Raw genomic sequence first — 21,398 nt, forward strand, 5'->3', positions numbered from 1 at the left:
AGATCAGGCGCTGATGGCGGGATGTTGAGGAGGTCTGGGGTTCAGTCGGTGTTCCACTTCATCCCAAAGGTGTTCAGTGGGGTTGAGGTCAGGGCTCTGTACAGGACACTCGAGTTCTTCTACTCCAACCTTCACACACCATGTCTTCATGGAGCTCGCTTTGTGAAAGGGGCATTGTGATGCTGGAACAGGTTTCAGACTTTTAGTTCCAGTGAAGGGAAATTCTCAAAGCTACAGCATACAAAGACATTCTGTACAATTGTGTGCGTCAGACTTTGTGGTAACAGTTTTGGAGAAGAACCACATGTGGGTGTGATGGTCAGGCATCCACAAACATTTGGTTATATAGTGTAGGTGGACTGGCTATGCTAAATATGCTAAAGTGTGAATGAGTGCTATGCAGGGCTGTATTCCCGCTTCCCACCCAGTGTTCCCAGGATAGGCTCCGGGTCCAGGATGGTTTCAGATATACTGCCATATTAAGCCATGTAAACCACCAATTTTACTTTTATGGTCACTTTAAACCGGCTTGCTGCAGTGTGTACGTGTGTGTATGTGTGTGTGTGTGTGTGGTGTGGTTTATCCTATAAGATGACCAGTCGCCAGTACAGCATCCACTGCGCAGGCGCACAAGCTCGAGCTCGAGGAGCGGTCGAAAAACAGCTGTGCGAGCGCCCACAATGCAATTCGGTCGCCTTCACGGGCTCGTGCTTTGATTTTTTTTTCGGTATATACACACACACACACACACACACATATATATATATATAAAGCGCGTCCGCGATGGCTACGCGAAATAAACCCGGACCGATGGGTGTGTAATAATAATATGCACCTCAGCAGCACGGCGGACACACGGCCACGACCGGACCAGCCTCAAAATGAGCACCGGCTTCAGCTCCAACTCCTGCCGGTTCGCGGATTACTTCGTTATCTGCGGACTCGACACCGAAAGCGGGCTGGAACCAGACGAGCTGTCCGGTAAGCGTCAAAGCCCCGGAGAGCCAGGGGTTTATTTCAACCGTTTATTTCAACCGTTTATTTTATTAGTTTTTGGTTGTGTTTTGATTATATTACACTTCTTCTGCGTATTTAGTACAGATATATTGTTTTTTTTTTCTTCTTTTATATTCTGGTTGAAATTTCCAAACACCTCAAACAGGAATTTTGCTAATTTTGCTAAAATATTTGCTGAACTGTAAAGCTAACAAGCTAATGTTTCTCCAAAAACTAGCGGCCCAGCATTTACCCCGAGAACATCCCATTACCCCGAGTGTTCATGTCGGAGGCCTTCTGTATCTATCTATCTATCTATCTATCTATCTATCTATCTCACTTTCATGAGCGACGTGGGTATGTCCCTGGTAACTCTCAGTCTTGTAAACAGATGTATTTGACACGGGATTTCTCCCTTCCTCTCATTTGCATAAAAGCACAGATAGAAGAGATTGCATTTTCTTGTGGTTTCTAGCACTTCCCTTTTTCTCACTGAAACTAAATTCCCTTTCTTGAGGTTTTTTATTTTATTTTTATTTTTAAACAGGAGTTTCTCCCACTTAAAGGTGCACTAGGCGTTTTTTTTTAAATTCCGTACTTGTAAAAATAACCTGGAAGATTTGTAAAACATGATAAAAAATATATGGATTAAGCTGTGGACTTAGAAAAAGTTTATTAACTCGGTGAGAAAACCCGTTTGGAAAACTGACTTCCGGTCCGGAACGCTTGTTTGTGTTTGGACGCGCCTCCTGTCAGTCATTTCATATCCACTATGCTCTATATGGCGGAGCTTTGTCAACTGAATGGGCTCAAGGAGTTACAGAAATCCTTCAAATATCAATCCCACCTAATCATCAGAGACTTAAGGGGCGGTCACTTTACGCTTTTCATTACATTGTCTTCCATTCATATGTATGCGAACACTGAAGACCGGAAACGCAAGCTCGTGTGAAGAAGTTTCGCATTTCGCTGAGTTCCAGAGTTCAAGTTTGATGAATCTGACCTGCGAATTCGCATCACGTGAAGACGTGTGATTAACAGAAGATCGTAGCGTGACCTCTTCAGAAAATCCAAGATGGAGGAAACACTGCTTATAGCGGTGTCGCATCATCCCATTTTATACAACACATCTGTGAAAGGATATAAAATCAACATCAAAAGAGAAGCTGCCTGGATTGCAGTGTCGCTGGATACAAGAGCAGATGGTATATTTTTACACTGAAAGGGTGATCAGGTGAACCCACTGCATTCTCCTTTGCAGACACTTTCATCACCGTTGCAACAAAAACAGTGCAAGCACATCAGAATCCATGATGTGTAGATAAAAAAAACAATGTCTTGGTGTGTGATGTCGTATCCATTTGCCGCCAATATTCACAGCAGTCCCCGAAGATATTTCGCATGCTGAAAGTCTAGTGTGACCGCTCCTTTAATCTTAAAAACAAAAACAAAAAAAAAACAAATCTTACATAATGCACCTTTAAAGACTGGAAGTTTCAAGACTTTTCCCCTACCTTCGATTTAATCAGTTTAACTCAATTGACTCAATTGATTTTCTGAAGAAGTTTGTTATACGCACAAGCCCTCTTGTTTACACGTTCTTAAAGATGCTGCTGTAGAAATAAAATAAAAAATAATGAGTATGTTAAATACATAAATAACAGTAAAAATAAAAAACAGCTTAAAATTAAGAAATATGAAATATACATACTACATATTAGACATAATTAAATGTCATGGTAAAAAATACAATAAAGTAGTCTTGACCATATTTACATGAAGTGAGGTTTTGTAAATGTTCCTTTGTTATTACATTGTAATCTCGTTCTTTTAGAAATGCCAGACGTCTCTCGTGGTTTCATGGCAGAGGCTAAACAGCAGCTAAACAGCAACAGCAGTGAAATTAATGAAATGTTTAATCAATTTCACTTCTTATTTTGTTCCTGCCTGAGTCAAGACCATAGTAACGTTCCTTTGCCGGTGTATCTCACAAAACAGTTGTTAATTGACATTAGGCTTAAAGAAAAACTCTACCTTGAAATATATTTGGTGCTAATTTGTTGTTTGATGCTTTATTTTCATTGTTTGTGTGGGAAATTCGAGGTTCTGTGCTGCACTGATGTCAAAGAGGGATATTGTTATTGTTAGTGCAGATGCAATGGAGTTTAATAGGAGAAAAAATGAAAGAACAAGCGCGCAAGAACAAGACTCAATTTTCCAGTGACGTTCAACGTCCTCCACAGAACGCAGTGCAGTTATACGGCGCAGTAACGCTGAGTTATGGCAGAGACTCGGCTCGGCTCGGCTCGGCTAGTTAGTGATCTGTGAGGTGGTGAGCATGATGGCGCTGACTGCGGTATTAGCATGAAGCTTCGGATCTGTCTGAGCAGATGAGGGAGTGAGAGAGCTGGACAGACTGAAGGACTAAAGCACTGCTGCATCGCTGTCTTTAGGTAGAGAAGAATTTCCATTAGCATTGTGGGTAATGTTCGAAACCAAAGTGAAAGTAGACCATGAAATAAGTTGACTTACGTATTATTACTATATGCATATTTTAAAACTTACTACTTGCTTATCTGTAGTTCTGTTTTTGACCGTGATGGAATCTTGGCAGCATCATATTTACACGAAGTCTTTCTTCAGTGTCATCATACGTCATGTCTTCTATCCGTGACACACACGTATCGTGCATGTGGAGATCATAGTACATCTCATAATCGAGTATTAGCACATAAATGATGAGTAATAAGATTTTCCCAAGTGCTTGCCTTGTTGATGTGTTGCATTTGGTTACAACAGAAAATAAAACACCTAGACTGATCCAGCTACGACTCAGGTTCATTAAGCCTTTTGTGATTGGGTCACGTTTGTTGCGAGTTGAGAAACCGTGGAAGAAACTGGTCACCTGAGTTGAGAAACTAAGATCTACAGCTTTTTAGCAGTAAAAGTACTCGTACTCGTAAAATCTGGTTTGAGTAGCTCACCATTTGTCTCTTGGGCATTAATTAAAAATCAAACTGAATAGCAAACATAAAAATGACTCTAAAAAGCAAACATAAAAATCACACTGAATAGCAAACATAAAAATCACACTGAATAGCAAACATAAAAATCACACTGAATAGCAAACATAAAAATCACTCTAAAAAGCAAACATAAAAATCACTCTAAAAAGCAAACATAAAAATCACTCTAAAAAGCAAACATAAAAATCACACTGAATAGCAAACATAAAAATCACTCTAAAAAGCAAACATAAAAATCACTCTAAAAAGCAAACATAAAAATCACTCTAAAAAGCAAACATAAAAATCACACTGAATAGCAAACATAAAAATCACTCTAAAAAGCAAACATAAAAATCACACTGAATAACAAACATAAAAATCACACTGAATAGCAAACATAAAAATCACTCTAAAAAGCAAACATAAAAATCACACTGAATAGCAAACATAAAAATCACACTGAATAGCAAACATAAAAATCACGCTAAAAAGCAAACATAAAAATCACACTAAATAGCAAACATAAAAATCACACTGAATAACAAACAAAAATCATACTGAATAGCAAACATAAAAATCACGCTAAAAACACAGAATAACATACAGCTATTAAAAAGTTTGAAAAAAAAATCACATACATGTGATTATTCAGTGCTTTTCTTTGACTTTCCAGAAAAATGCGTTCCCAGAAGGTCAGGTCTTTTCTGATGAGGCTGGACCCGAAGCAGCTTCTCGGCAGAATCTCTTGAGATGTCATTAGCCGCTCAGTTGTTCCCCTGGGAATTTCAGCAGACTTTGTTTGGCAGTTGTTGAGTCTCTCTGTATGAAAAGCCCTGTTTCAGCATGTTTCATACAGAGATGCTTTTATGCTTTCCTATCATTGATTTGTTGTTCTTCATTAATATTAATAGTGTATGGATAATAATGTTATAAATAAACTGATTGTAGCTGTATCATGTTTCCCAGATCATGTTCTTGGAAATGTAATGAAGCCTATTAAAATGTTAGATAAATGCATTTTAAGTGCTGTAACTATTACTGAATGAAATTAGGAACCTAATGAAATTCCTAATGAAATAGGAATCGCTTGTTTGTTTGTTTGTTTTTTGCTTAGAATTGAGATCACGATTATCACTCACAATTCTTTGACCAGATTTGTAAGAAACAGTATGTATATTTATTAAATTCTCACGTTGCTGTAGCTACATTTTCCAAGTGGATGTTTGTGAATTATGCTGCGTACGGCATATCTCAGAAGTGGGAAAGCGGAATTACATCATTTTCAACCTCTGTGTGTTTGCGCTACAAAGTGCGGAAAAAACTACGGACGTCTCCGTGTTTGTCTTTTATTAGGAACAAGCTAGCTAGCTAACTGTGTTGAGTGACATATATTTTCCTCCTCAAAACAGCGAACTGTGTAGTCAGTGTTACAGATTTAACAAGTTAATATGTGTGTATGATTGATCTAAAGCAAACACTTGTCTACAGCGTAACTCATTTAAAGGTAAGAAGTGCTACTTTGCTTTACTTTACTGTTGATGCTGTGAGCAACCATTTTGATTCGAACTCTGGATTGAGTTTCTGAGTAGAAATTCCAAGCTGAGGGGGCGTTTTCTTTGCTTTATCCTAGTCTGAGGTCAGAAATTTCCAGTTATGGGTTGCATTAAATGTGGCATTAAAGCTTATCTGCAGTTATTGGCACATCTGTACTGCAAACACTGAAATCCTGAGCAAAGTAACTGCTATTATTTCAAAACATGAATCATATTAGGGTGCCATGAGTGCAGCATGTCCTCCCAAAGTTACAGAGAAAGCTGCAGTATTAACAGCTGGTTAAATTATTTGTTTCTGTTCTCTCATAACTCACTTGTGGGTGAAACTTGCTCTTGTTAATGCGCTCTGTGTGCAATGCGCCACTGGCAAGTTCTGAGCGAGGCAACACGCACAGCCATGACTCACTTACCGCATTCATTCATTTCATACATTTATTGTCATTTGTTCAGTAATTGGGAATTTAATATTCAGTACATAATATGAAAAATACTATTAATAACTAGATAATTTCCTCCAAGCTTTCTGATGTTGTTTCTCCCCTTTTTTTTTTTGTAGACTTGTTTCACTCCAGGTGTGTTCTGTTCTTGATTTGAATATCAATGAGAAACGAATAATGATTGAGATTTTAATAAGAATATTTGTATGAGCCCTAGCTATAACCCAGATCCCAAATCTTAGGTTATCAACAGCCAATATAATATACTTAACTTGAATTTTTGGTGCTCTTTATGAAAGTGATATTTTGAGCTGAAATATATATAAAGGTAAATAGTTTTATCATAAGTTGAGTAATTGTTCTGCAAAACACTGGCTTTAAAATAATCTTTAGAGTTTATCATTTGTGACACCACCTCTGGAGAGACTAACATCATTTCTGTAATGACTAACAAGGTTGGAGATATTTGTACAGGATTTTGAACCAGATGTCGGTGTGGAACATTCTTTAATTCAGACTACATGTTTTCAAGAGGTTGCAATCTGGAGACTGACATGACCATTGCAGAGCATTGATGCTGGGTCCCACAACCATTTCAGTGGCATTTCTGGATGTAGTTGAGGTCATAATTTTGTCATTTTGGGCAAGTTTTAACCTCCTGGCAGAGACAACCATGTTTTGTGCTACAGACATCTTAATACTGTGCAGCATTCTTCACAAAAGCCTTTGGACCACCAACCGTGAAACAGTTCCCAAAGCTACGCCTCCATATGGGTTTGAGGGCTTTCCCCCTTATTTTCCAGCGAACATCATGATGTCTGGAAAGTTTAGTTTTGATCTCATCTGACCACAACACACAATTCCAAATACACTTACAAAGATATGAGTAGTTCCTGTATAGAGTGTCTAATACAATAATTTATGCCCATTCTACTGAAGGGTGCCAATAATTTATGAATTGTATATATGGTGAATGAGCATACTACCGCACACAGTATACAATATGTTATGTAAATGACCATCAAGTGTAGGAATAATACTGCTCCTGTTATAGTATTTTCAGCGTAACATGAATGTTCATATCACAATTGTTTCAGGTCAAGTGGAACTGTAAAATCTTGTCGTTGTTTCAACTTATTGAGTTAGGATTATGAAAATAAACCTGCTGCTTCCTCTTTGCTGAAGGCCTCTGTCCTCAGTGTTTAGGGTAAAGAGGATACATGTGTGATGAGCTATTGCACATTCAGCTAAAACACAGCACATCCTTCCCTTTTTTCTGTTTTTTGACAGTCCATTTAGCGTTTCACACACACTTTCTCTCAGTTTTTTTTTTTTTTTGCTCAGCAGAACCAAGCACCTGATTTATACCACAAATAGCTTCATGTCCTCAGCCCTATTAAGGTGATTGAGATTATCTGGTGTTGAGTTGTGACAGGAGCGTTCTGAGCTACTCGACACGGTCCCGCTGTCATGTTCATTTGCTGTGTGCATTTCTGTGTGCTGACTCCCTCCATCACTGTGAATGCCACACATGCTTTGGGGGGTTAGTGCAGTTCTTGGCAGCGTTGCAACAGTGCAGTCAGTTGCCATTCGGTGTAGTCCAGACGCGTTTCTGAAACCTGCGTGACATTTTTGTGGTAATGTGAAGAGTGCATTCTGAATCTGGGTCACCTGTTGCACTAAACAGCAATGTGTGCTTAACCAGTGGTGTAAAGATACGAGTTCATAAAGGGTGAACTTATCATTATATAACAGGCTCACCATACATATTTTTAACTAGCTGGTAGTAGAGGATTAATTACTTATTTGTTAGCTGTTAATTAATTCTTAGAGTCTGAGTAAATACTCATGGCTGTGTTTAGATTCAGAGATTAATACAGAATATGTCCAGTCAGGATATTACAACACTGTAATATTATATTCCTAAATTTCTGTATTGATATGAAGGTGATATATATTCCTGATTCACCACATCACCTTGTCATTGTTCATTTTATATAATAACATCAAATTCTGAAGTGTTTATGCCGCTTGTACCACAGCAGCTTCCCAACGCTAACATTTTTATTTATTAAATAAATAAATGAAACAAACATTTATCCATTTATAGTTAACTTTAATGTTGAGGAATGCCTATGAAACAAGTTAATTCCTGACATACAGACATTTTTCTGTAACATTTAATTTTGTGCTGGAAAACTAATGTTTGGAATCTAAAATGTTTGTGTACTGAATCAATCATGTAGAAGTCATAAAATAAAAATCTATAACAAAGTTTGTACTAAAAAAATAGGGTGCCTAAGACTTTTGCACAGTACTGTATACTGAATATTTACCAAAAAAAAGCAAATTGAATTCAAATAATCACAATAAAGGTTCAGCTCTTCCCACACAACAGTAACTTACAGTCAAAGAAAAACAGTATTAACAGAAGTGTGTACAGTACAATGTAAACTAGAATGCATATGCTCCAACAAGTTAATGATGCCCTGGAATTAATAAAGTATACGTATAAGAAATAAACCAAGTCTGAATCTTGATATGTAACGATTACTGATATGCAAATATGTGAACCATTGAGTGAACTGAAACAAAGGAATCTAAAGATAATGTATGCAGGATGAATATAAGGGAGAGGCAGGAGCGTCATGATAACGTGTGTTTGTGCGGTGCGCGCGTGAGTGTGTGTATGAGAGGGAGCACGTCACCATTCAAAGGTGTGTGGCCTCATCACGGGCCATTACAAGGCACTACTGTCAGAGCTGCCGTTAAAGCAAATCAATCAACACCTTTTGACCAATCAGAATCGAGAATTCAACATACAATACAGTAAAGTTTTAGATAATAACATGATCGTGCTGCATGGCCTGGTGGGAAGCCCTGATCACTTTAGCTATTTCAGTCAATATGATGATGATGATGATGAAGATGATGATGATGACGATGACTCCTATTATTTCACATTTTGACTTTGCCCACAAAATAATAACCCTGGAACGCTCCAAGGCGGCAAATTTGTGTTTTATGCAAAATGTGCATTGTGTTCATTTCCCAGGACTAGACTGCATCCACACAGCCACAGTTACAGACATAAACACACACACACACACACACACAGGTGTGCACACTGGTGCTCCAGATGTTTACAGCAGCAAGAGCAGGCTAAACAGACTTAATGTGTCTCAGCTTTAAGGTTGGCCCATGTGCATCTCTCAAACTGATTGAAGCTCCATTTCTAATTACAGCTTTATGCAGGATCTGCGTTAGGCCCCGTTGCTTTCGCACACAGACCCTAGTTTACTTGACCAGAATCTATATACAAAGCTCATTTTACTCAAACCACAAGATATGCTTTCAAATTCACACAACCGATCCAGATTTTACATGGCTATAAAAAATAACGCTTTTGTAGCAGAAGACCTTGGATTACACTTCTTCTTCTTTTTCTTCTTCTTCTTCTTCTTCTTTTGTGGCATTACACAAGCCCACTTTCTCTCTCCTCTAGCCAAGCCTGTGACGTTCGCAATCACACTGAGAGCAGCTCTCATTCTGTTTTTCTCTTCCTCCCACACTGCGTAGGGGCAAGGAAGTGCCCTCGCTCCCACTGAAAAGCTCCACAAAGCCAGCTCTGTTGGTGCAGGGCTGTCTCCGTGGTACGACTCTCCCTGCTGCAGATGTAGTTTCAGAGTTTCAGCTATCCGATGAGGAAAAACCTCTATCTCCCCATCTGATGGCCACATGACCAATTTTGCCTTTCTTTCCAGTTGAAAGAATTCAAAGCAAACAGACGTCTTAATAGAAGCGCTGCTGAGGACACATCTGTGTACGCTGAATAAATGTGTGTGCGTGTGTGTGTGTGTGTGTGTGTGTGTGTGCAGACTCAGAAATAATGCCAAAGGGGTGTTCTTGGCTTTTGTTGCCTCGTTATTTAATCGATGTAGAAATACTGGTTTATAGCAACGTGCTGATTTTACTTTGTCTCTGATTGCGTAAAGCTGTCTTTCCCCTGGCAACTCTGCACTACAACCTGCTTTGGCCTAATCTTTATTTTTCCATAGTGTCTAGTCACGTTAAGGCATAATGAGGTCTTGAAAGCTTTCTGTAAACTTGTTGTTTTCAGAGTTGCTCAACAGTGATCATTGATTTTAATCTCAGTGGGAAGGAAAGTGTTGTGTTTTTTATTCAAAGACTTTCCAATCGAGGGTATTTTTTCTGAATCACACAGACAAGGGCTGTCTACTGATAAGTCATCTGGCATCAATCTAAAATGTCATTTCTGATTCACAGTGTTGGTGATGGGTCAGGTTTCTTATGCGGTTGTGAAATTTGGGGTTTCCTGTGGTTGAGTAATTATCACGCTCAGGCTCTGAATTACCTTTGGGACATAGATGCTGGCTGTGTCTCAAATTGCAAACTTATGAACTATTTTAGATGATTATTGAGTACGCATAACTGTGTAGCGCGTTCATAGTGCGAAAAACAGATTTGACTATATTTGCAAAACAAATAACGTGTAGATCAGTGGATATTTCACGCTAACTAAGGGAAGATGTGTCCAGTAGATAAGGTGATAACAGAGAAAAAAGCACAATTACTAATGACAGCGGCATATCTGTGGTGCCATCTTTGGTTCCGGCTCAAAGATTTTTAATGAGCTGTACAGACGTAGCATTGTTATTTAAAACAGCCGTGCCCTCCATAATTATTGGCACCCTTCGTGAAAATGAGTCAGTTCTAGTCTCGCCTGAATACAGCACTCTATGACATGAGTACTTGTAATGATGCTTGGTGCTGCGTTTTTGTGAGAGTCTCGGGAAGGGTTTCTTTCTTGCAACACTCGCTTAGCTTGTTGTTATGAAAGTGGCATTTAACAGTTGATTTTGAAACTTGACAGCAACAACCAAACTGTGCAATTATAACCATCCTCCTCAGTGTGTGGGTGAGCACTGTGCCCCCGAGTCCAATTCCCAACTGTTTCAGACACGTGAAACTTTACAGCACTGGTTATACTTAATACTTAATGGTATTTTTCACTGCTTATGTATTTTTATATCCATTACCTGATTTGTGCAGGTCAACAACCATCTGTTTTTCGCCAGAGTCATTGACTATAGATGGATTTTACATTTGTGCAAAATCCAGTACAGCTGCTGGGTTCCCAGGGCAAATATAAGCATTTCAATCAAGAAATAAAATTTGTTTGTATTTATTTATACTATTTTGTAGGGGTGTCAATAATTTAGGCACATATTATTTTTTAAGGTAAATACTATTATTTAGGAAAGTGTTATTTAAGAAATAGTTTCTCTTATTACTCGAGTGGAAAATTTTATTTCGTCTGTGTAGTGTGAATTTTAATTTTAAATAAAAATGTTTGCTCATTTTTATGAAGGGTGCCAATAATTCTGGAGGACACTGTATGATTGATATTGAGATAAATTACATTACAGTACATTACATTAAGATATTCTGTAAATAAAATACAAATAACATTGAAACCATGTTTTTTCTCTTTTTTTTTTCCTTTTTTTAATACTGCGACTTTTTTAAGTCTGCCAGTTTTGTCTGCTGCAAGCAGAGTTTAGCATTGCTCCTTTGTCACATTTACTTTATTTTTTTAAATGAAATTTCTTTCCGAAGCAGCATTTGCTCGGCTCAATTTATTCTCCTTTTAAGTAATCATGTAAAGCAGGCTGTACTAGGCTCGACTCTCTCCGTCTGTCACTCTTCTGGTATCAGGCTGTGTTTAACATGACCTTTTTTGTACTGTAATTCATGTAGGCCAAATCTTTGATATGATAAGACTTGTGTGTCTTTTTTTTTTAAATAGATGCCTAATTTATTATCTATTAAAATAACAGCAGGACTCAAAATGCTTCAGAGCTATCAACAAACCATCCCCTTTATCCACAATGACAGGGCACAGGGTGAGAGCCTTATTAGCATATGTATAAGGGGCGCCTCCTGCATGGACGCTGTGATTGGCTGGCTCATGGCCGGTTTGCAGCACCAGGCCTTTAGTAAATTGGGAAGCACAGCTGGGCTCGACACATTTAAATGCATAACCCCCCCTGGAGTTTCCCATGCACCCCCACTGGCCTTTCTCAGTGACATCACTTGTTTGAGTGCATCTCTTCACTTTCCTGCTGGTCAGCCATTGATGCACATGTGAAAGAATCTCTTAACGCATCTCTAAACTGTTTTTGTTTTGTCACAAATTAGGTTTCTTTCTAAAGTACATGCTGAAATGACCTGCATCGTTGACTTTCCTTTGCTTAGAGGGAATGACCCACATGCCATTGTTTTTATATTTTAGATTTCGGATCTTATGTAGTCTCATAAATTTAACATAAAAAGCTATAAAACTATGATTTCGATGATATTTGATACAAAAACATCCAATTAGAATGTGATTTAAAATGGGTCAGTGTTATAAAAATGCTGATAATAACTATGAACTCATTAAAGTTCCTATCTTTTGGTAGATATGAGTTTCTACTGTAGCTGGGTGATATGATAACATAAATAAATAAATAAATCACGGTTCTCAAAGACTTTTCCATGATACACATATAGACATGTATCACTATATATACAGGTCCGCTAACAAACTGCCAGGAAAACAGTAATGTTGCATTTAAAAAGTTTTATTTCATATCTACAAAAATACATTTAATTTTAATAAATATAAAGAAATTTAACACTAAGAAACTAACATATTTAACATTTTACAGTTTTGTAGATTAAGTAAAAACTATAAACATCAAATCAGCTGCTTCTAGTCAGTTTGCAATATTTTTTTTAAATTTATTAAAAAGATATCTCAGGAAAGCATATTATGACATACCCTAGTTTCTACCTCACCATTTGGCTTGTCTCATCCTGGCACTCTCTCACTCTCTCCTTCCTTATGTCCCGTAACTGGTTTTAACACAGGATCCCACAGTCCTAAAACCCAACAGGCTTCAGTCACAAGCCAAATAAAACACTTCCTGCCTGGAAATATCACTTTCTAAACCTGATCACAAAGCTCAAATTCATGGCTGCGGTGAAACTTGTGAATTAATGCTGTTCCATTACTCAGCTGCACCCTGCTGCCTGAGTCGCCTCATAACATCCACCATTTTTATGAATGCTGCAAACTCCTGCTGAGCTCCTGAGGAAATCAAAACCACGTTTGCTGTTAGAATACCGCAGTGCAATAAAGCAGGCTAGATTCTTTTCTGCCACCAAACTTCTCTGGTCATGACTAGGCCAGGGAGTGGTAAAGGTTAAAATATTTCTGGTATTTTTTACACATTGGACTGTGAATTAAACCAGTGACACACTGTGGTTAAACTTTTTACCCTTTCTCTGATGTTAAGTGAATAATAAACAAGTTGACACCCTCTTCAGTTTATTGCCTGCCTTAGGCATAAATAAGATTATCTGAAATGTCTGTCTAGAGCACAGATTTAGGCCATGTGAAGCATTAATTTTGAATCCATATGTTGATCACTTCTTAACAGCAGATATCAGGGTTTGTCAGAAACTAAAGACCCTGTGAGACAAATACAAAAAGGACAATTTTTCCTAGAAACATACTCCTCTTGTGGTTGTTCTCTAAGGTTACTGCGTATGATGGTGACCTTGTATGATGGCGATACACTGTGGGTGTGTCATATGCAAATTATTTCATGCCCGGCCCATTAAGACACCATGATAAATAGTTTGTATTCTTACAGTGTTGTCTTTTGCAATACTGATATTGCACAAACCTGAAATATACAAATGAATACTGTAGTAAACTGCAGTAATTGTAATGTGCACTTCAAGCATTCTGACCCCTCAGAAGCTCCAGACGATTGATCCGAGGGTATTAGCATGCTGTAATATAATAAAGCTAGATGAACAGCATTTACTATTATTATTACTATTTACTATTATGGAGTGTGGTATTGCCGTAGGAAGTTTGTTCTAATGTATATCAAACATCACAACCTCAATGTGGAGCAACGTAATTACAGTATGCTATTTTCCTTTCTATCATGCAGCTGCACTGTACATAAAAACATTACACATGACTGCATAGGTGAAATTTCTTTCTGTATTTGCGTGTCCCTTACATATTAAACTCGTGACACACTGCAGTGGAACTTTTCATCTTTCTTCTTAATGAACTAAGAAACATAGCAAAATGCTAGCTAAAACAGTCTTTGCTCTCTTAATGCAATGAGCTCACATCATACTCTTAGGATCCTGATAAATGATTACTAAAGGAACAACTTATCCTAACAAGTGGAGGTTCATGTAAGTGTTGGTTGTTCTGTGAGGTTGTTGCACTGATGGTGACCATGTGTACCTTGTGATAAACAGTGGGTGTGTCATATGCAAATTCCCACCCATTTCAACTATAATAGTTAGATACAACTGAGAGACTAAGAGACACAGCAAAGAAACAGCAAAGAAACAGCAAAGAAACAGCAAAGTAGTGTCCTGGTGTTATAAGCAGGCTATGGTTTTTACCAAAATCGATTTCACCGTATATTTTAGATGGAGGTCGGAGTCTGCTAGCTGAGGACAATCTTTCCAATTTTATAACTCTCACTCTAAACCATTTATGAAAGGTAGAAGCACTTTTAGTAGTATTGTTAGCTAGTTCAGAATTATAATATAGAAAAATATAGTACATAAGCAAACTGGATATGGTAATTTGGTCTCCGTTTTAGTATCTTGGGTATATTTGGAAACATACAATGCTTTATAAACCAACATGCAAAGTTTGTCACTAAACTTGAGGCAGAGTTTTAGCACACTGTTGAACAATAGTGATTAAATAAAATTAAATAAAATTTTATTTAATTTAAATAAAAATTTGTAGTGAATGTCAAACTTGTTAATGCTTGTGTTTTAAGTCACTTTATTTTAGTAAAAGTGGCTTCACATGTTCACCATTTCCTTCATACATGTCTCTCCGACTCATTCCAGTCCTGTCACTGCTGTTTACCCTGTGGGTACATTTCCCAGGAGCACACGTTCTCAGGAGCACAGCGTACTGCTACCGTCAGAGAACAGCTTTTTTCGTTAGACCACTTTGTCAAATTACTGGTTAGGAAGCAGCTCTGAATATCCTGTTGGACTAAAGTCCTGCAAATTGATAGATGGGGTTTTTGTCTAGGTCCATTACAGCTGACGTGTTGAACACTCTGATCTAATAAAGCCAGGGAACAATCAGTACAGCAAGAAAAGTGCTTCAAATGCATAGGAATAGTGTTTTTTGTGTAGCAAAGAGATTTGAATAGTTGAATGAACTATTAGAAACCTGAGCTGTGAAATCAGTGGCGGTGTGTTGACTGGAACATTGATTAATGTGCTCATGATGGGAACAATCAAGCAAATTCAACAGTAATGTCCGTCGACTCAGAGGCTATTTTGGTGTTTCATTCATACAAGATCAGGCTGTTATCTGTTTGAATGGGGAGAGACTCATATTAGAAAATTCTAGGTGTATTATAGGATGTAGTATCTATATTGCAATATCACAAAGCTCTATCATTAACACCAAATACAGAGGAGCCCTGAGAACCTCAGGACTCTACTAGACAAATACTAAAAGAGCAAATTTTCCTAATTCCATGGTGGACTTGTGTAAGTGGTGGTTGTTCTGTAAGGTTGCTGCACTGATGGTGAGCTTGTGCATATGTGTGTGAATTCAGGTGTGGGTGTGTTATACGCAGATTACTTAATGCCCCGCCCATTATGACACCTTGATAAATGCTGTTTATTTCCATTGTTCTCTTACCTTCTCTAAGTCAGACAGCTGGTATGGAGAAAAACTTTATCGCCTAATCTACTTCTACACCCATTGATAACACACAGTTTTTTAACACTGTTGTAAGTTATTGTTGTTTTTAATCCTGTTGTTTGACCCACAAGATAGTGACTATGCAATAAATCACAGGAAATGTGACTAGAACACAGGTATTAAATAGGCTACTGGTCATTAGTCTTGTCTCACTGATAGTAGCCATGTACATGTCATGGTTTATCATTTTTGATTGTTACCAAAAGCATTATAGATGACCTTCAGATAGTGTACTATTTTCTTTTTGCTTGTGATTGAGATCAGCACTGAACTGAGTTAAGCAAAAGTAAAAATTTGGCCTGCTTTTCCTGGAATTTACCACAACTTTTCAATAATAAGTCATATGCCACTGTGTAATGAGCTCAAACCACAAGCTTTAGACTGAGGCCAAATAAAGCACTACTTATCTTTTGAGCGGAAACCTAGTGGCCCACATTTACAGATGAATTGATAAAGTGTAGGCCAAACATTGGGCCATTATTCATATGCTATCAGGGGCAGTGGCTGTTGACCACAGAGATCCAAATAAGCTAGTCATCATTATAAACTGACTGAACTAACTAAAACTTGGGAAATCACATGTTAGGGTTGGGGTGCATTGATTTTTGGTATTTCACAGCTGTTTCCATATGCTTGACATCATGGCCCATTTTCAGAGGAAACCATGCAATATGTGCTCCCCCTTTCTGTTGCTCTGTTTTGTCTCCTCTTTCTCACACACTTACGATCTCTGGGGAGTTCATAGTCATCAGCTGCTATTGTGTTGTGCACTTCAGCATTGTCCTCCAGTCAGCCCTGTCACTTTGGTGTTGTGTTTTTCTATTTATCAGCAATATGGCTTTCAGCCAGCACCTGGAGCTGCTCATTTTTGATAACATACAATCTATTAAAAGAGAGCAAAAGCTGTAACTGTAGTCTGTGTGTGTAGCTTGTTTGAGTCCTGATCTGAAAAACATGATTTGTGCAGGCCAGTAGGCCTCTAAGGCTAGAATTAAAAATTTATCCACAATGCTTTTTTGTACTTAAATTCCTTTTAAACCCCATTATTTTGTAGAAACCAATTATGTCATAACCTTAATAACTGACCCCCAATCAGTTATTACTTGATAAAGTTTCCATACTGGATGAAAACCTCAATCAGTTGTTAAGTCTACAAAACAAGACACATAGTTGTGTGTAATGATATCTATCTTTAAACCAGGTGAGAAATGGGGTCCTATGCATTATAGGACCCAGCTGGACAAATACTAAAAGAGCAAACTTTCCTGATAGGTTGATGGTCTCAGTGAAGTAGGGATTGTTCTGTAAAGTTACCTCGCTGATGGTGACTGTGCACAGGTTGTGGGCGTGTCATATGCAAATTTTGCTTGACTCTTTCATTGTTGTCAAAGGCATTTGAGCACATCTTTGTTGTATTTGCTGTATGTCCTTGTAATTTGCAATCTTGGCAGCTCTTTAAGGCTTTAGGCCAAAGCCAAATAAAAAGGCTTCCCGTCTCTTAAACATATCACTTTAGAAACCCAATCACAAATACTGGGCTCACACCAGGAACAAATCTAACAGAACTATGCTGTTATAACTACCCATTTCACCATTTTTGTTTAATTAAAAGACATTTTTACCATAGGTTCTTGAAGACCCATGCACAGAAATGGATTAGCTTGTAAATATCTATCATTAGACTCATTAGTTATATGGGGCTCCTAAAAATATTTAAGACCTTTTTTTTGGATAAAAAATTTCCAAGTAGACTCATTCTCATGTAAGTGCAATTGTTCTGCGAGGATGCTACATTGACTGTGACTGTGTGTGTGTGTAAATGTGTGTGTTTATATACCATGTTAACCTAACCCATATATGATTTTTCCTGAAGTTTTCTTAAAAGATTATGTTATAATTTGGGCTGAAAAAGTGGCATTTATTTTTTTGTTCTTTTTTAAAATTTGTATACAGTTTACAAAGGACAATAAAAGACATCCATGTTAAACACAGTTAGAAACACAAATGCCAGTGGCATTGTTTTTATAATTAACCTTGTCTATGACCTCAGTCATTTGTGTCTGTTGGTACTACAGGGGATTATTTGCATTGTTAATGATGTATTGTTCTATGGTGGTCCCTTCGTACTGATGGACGGGGTGTAAACACTAGCAAAGAGTGCTTATCCAAATGTATGTTCTCAGAAATGTACTGTTTTGTATCAGTAGGTTGTTGGAGTATATAAATACAGAGATCTAGTTTACTGTAAAAGATGTTTTAATTCTGTACATTTAATAATAAACTAGGTCTTAATCTAAATCAATGACCTTAAGCCCATTCCATCTCTAGATATACTCAATGCTATATAAACAACCTTAACCAATTGTTAATAAATAATACAGCAAAGCTTGAGCAAAAACATAAAAGATGGCACCCTAAACATTACAAGACCTTTATTGAGAAATACCAAAAGAGCTTATCAGGTTTAACAAAGGAAAAGCAAAGTGAGGATTGTTTTGTGAGGTTACCTCACTGATGGTGAAGTTTGTGGGCGTGTAATATGCAAATTACGACCATCATTGTTATCAAAAGCATTGGCGATGACTCACGTCCTCGTTGTACTTTTTCAATGCCGTTGTCATTTTGTATGTCAGCTTCCATTTCCACCCATAGAGAGTGTGTCAGCTTGTCAAGTTCTGCTTCTGATCAGAATGAACTGAGTTGCACAAAAGTAAAAATTCTGACTGTGTATAAAAGTCATGCACAATCTTGGCAGCTCTATTTTGAAGCAAAAGGCAAAGGCTTTAAGCCAAGGCTAAACAAAGCACTCCCTGTTTCACATACTAATCATTCCATACTTGTGAATCTATGCTACACATGAAACCTTTTCTCTACAGTCAGAGTTCTCCTAAGAGAAACCCCAACTTGCAAATGACAAATTACGAAGAAAAAGTAAGAAGTTACAGGAAAAAACATGGGCTTTTTTTGAACAACCACAACAAAAAGGCATTTTTGCATTTCATGCTCTTAAAAATATGCAAAGGTTCTTAAGAACCACAGGACAATTACTGAACAAAGACTGAAAGAGTTGATTGTCATAGCATGAAAAGGTCTCATCGGAGGAGTTGCTCTGCAAAGGTACCTCGATGATGGTAGCCATGCCCACGTCATGAATTAGGCTATGGGTATGTCACATGACTCTTTATTGTTCTAAAGACAAGGCAGATGACCTACTGATGACCCACAACATCTTTCTGTACTTCACTGTCAGCTTAATTTTGTCATCTACCATATTCATCCAAAGTCTGTGTGTGTGTGTGTGTGTGTATGTGTGTGTGTGGGTGGGCGGAGTCATATGCAGCCTCAGCTACTGTGTCATGATCCTAAGCCTTAGTAGCTTAACAAATCAATACCTATGAAAAAGAATGGTACATACAAAGAACACACATTTGAATAAGATACAAAAGTCTCATTGATGTGGTGATTGTTCTGCAAGGTTGTATCCCTGATAATGGCAATATTCACCTTATGAATTAAGTAGTGGGTGTATCACATGCAAACTTTAAATGACTCTTCTTCGCTATCAAAGCCATTACTTGACTATAGATAACTCACAACATATTATTGTTGTATGTCGTCATTGTTATTTTCTATGTCAGCTGTTAGATACATTTGCCTTACTGTACACCTGCTCATTTGTGTATTCATGTGACATCCAATCAGCCTGGTCACTTCTTTTTCCAATCTTCATCTGTCCAGTTTCAGTGAACCTGTCCTCACTGTAGCCCCAGATTCCTGTTCTTTGCTGACTGGAGTAGAACCTGGTGTGGTTTTCTGCTGTTGTAACATATCCACCTCTAGGTTCAACACACTGTGCTTTCTGCTCACCTTCTGAGATGCTTTTCTGCTCACCATGGTTGTAAAGAGTGGTTATTTGAGTTATTGCAGCCTTCTTGTCAATTTAAACTAGTCTATTCGTTCTCCTTCAACTTCCCTGTTCAATAGGTGGTTTCATTTACTGAAATGTCCTGTACTTGTTGCTTTTTGAATTTCATACCATTTTGTGACTTTAGTTTTACACAAGGCTGTCCCAGAAGGTCAGAAGTTTCTGAAATATTCAAGCATTAAGAACCATGCTATGGTTTATAGCAACCCTCCTCCAAAAAATAATACTTGCCAATGGGAAGTATTGGGTTTATTGCACAAACAAAGCCCATATAAAGAAAGAAACACTTTTTTTTTTTTTGCATCTGTCATTGAAACCAGTTGTATGGGGTCCTTAATATTATAGGACCCTCCTAGACAAATACTAAAAGAGCAAATTTTCCAAATGTTAGGTCAGCCTCATGTAAGGGGTCATTGTTCTGTCAGGTCACTACACTGATGGTAAGTATGTGTCAGTCCCTGTGAATGAACCAGTGGGTGTGGCATATGCAGATTTTGCAAACTCCGCCCACAGAAATGTGTATCATAGTAAAATTACTTTTGTCATGAAATCGAATAGTGATATTTGTGATATATATCCAGTAATATTTCATGGATGCGCCATAGATGGCATGTTTAATACATTAGTACAAAAAGTGCATCAATTAGACGCAATCTTGGCAGCTTTGCGTTGAGCTCGAAGTCAGATAAAACACTTTTTAAACTACAAGTACTGTGTATTAAGAAATACATGGTCATATAACTAAATATTGTATCATTTACTTTGCAGTTAAGTCAGACTTTTACAGCAGATTCTTAAAGCTATGGTTAAAAAGATCAACTATAACAGTCACTACAGAGACAAAAAAAAACAAACAGGGTATTTGTATGAAAAAGTCTTCTTTTTGAAACAGGAATGTGGGTGGGTTCTAAAACTTTAGAACCCTTCTTGACAAATACTAAAAGAGCAAATTTTCCTTACATTAGCATTGTCTTGTGTAAGTGGTGGTTGTTCTGCCAGGTTGCTCGTTGATGGTGACTGTGTGTCTGTGGGTGTGTCGTATGCAGATTTCACAAGCTCCACCCATAGAAATGTATATCAGGTAAAGTACTTTTACGAAATGACAACTTTTGTCGAGTGCCTCAAGGTCATAAAACCAGAGTTATTTTAAAAGGTGGAAACTTAGGTGAAAAGTTTAAACCATGTTGGACCCAGAAACAAGCAGCATCTATTTAATATTATGTATTTTATTACATTTTTTTATTTTAAATTGATGCAGTATACAAAAAGGGGAACATTTCAATAAAGTACATCCAATATTTGATATTTTATATTTTATGTCTGCTTATACGGTTCTCTAAAAAAAAGATTATAAAGACATCTTCTGACTTTATAAAAAAAAACCTCCACATGACGGGGTTCCACATGTTTTTATTTTAGCCGAGATTTGTGTTGTGTCTGGTGTTCCCTCACTTTCAGTGATCATTTTTGGTCAGGGTCACGGAGCCTGAGGCGGGGATACACTTCGCTTGAGGCGGGGATACACCCTGGATGGGATGCCAGTCCATATCAGTGTTGTGTTTTACGTTCAGTTAATAAGATGTGTCTTATATGGTATTATTAGGCCAGGTCTAGGATTTTAGACCCACTTGTACA

At 37.7% G+C, this 21,398-nt stretch overlaps 1 protein-coding gene and 4 non-coding genes across 6 annotated transcripts in view; 1 reads left to right on the plus strand and 4 right to left on the minus strand.

Annotated features, from left to right (window-relative positions):
* Positions 1 to 638: 638 nt before the first annotated feature.
* The window catches only part of dennd5a (DENN/MADD domain containing 5A), a 48,220-nt gene continuing 27,460 nt past the window's right edge, over positions 639 to 21,398 (plus strand). For both annotated transcript variants that reach the window (XM_026930853.3, XM_053237953.1), the window contains exon 1: positions 639 to 981. In XM_026930853.3, coding sequence (XP_026786654.2) covers positions 882 to 981 — 100 coding nt within the window. In that variant the 5' untranslated portion in view covers positions 639 to 881. The remainder of the gene's footprint in view (positions 982 to 21,398) is intronic.
* Positions 15,545 to 15,600, minus strand: LOC113536799 (U7 small nuclear RNA). Its single transcript, XR_003403709.1, has one exon. It is a non-coding gene; the product is annotated as a U7 small nuclear RNA (small nuclear RNA).
* Positions 17,047 to 17,103, minus strand: LOC113536789 (U7 small nuclear RNA). Its single transcript, XR_003403699.2, has one exon. It is a non-coding gene; the product is annotated as a U7 small nuclear RNA (small nuclear RNA).
* LOC113536797 (U7 small nuclear RNA) lies at positions 20,088 to 20,144 on the minus strand. Its single transcript, XR_003403707.1, has one exon. It is a non-coding gene; the product is annotated as a U7 small nuclear RNA (small nuclear RNA).
* Positions 20,663 to 20,718, minus strand: LOC113536798 (U7 small nuclear RNA). The gene has a single exon (XR_003403708.1). It is a non-coding gene; the product is annotated as a U7 small nuclear RNA (small nuclear RNA).

Source organism: Pangasianodon hypophthalmus, chromosome 11, assembly GCF_027358585.1.
Source record: "Pangasianodon hypophthalmus isolate fPanHyp1 chromosome 11, fPanHyp1.pri, whole genome shotgun sequence".
Taxonomy (NCBI): Eukaryota; Metazoa; Chordata; class Actinopteri; order Siluriformes; family Pangasiidae; genus Pangasianodon; species Pangasianodon hypophthalmus.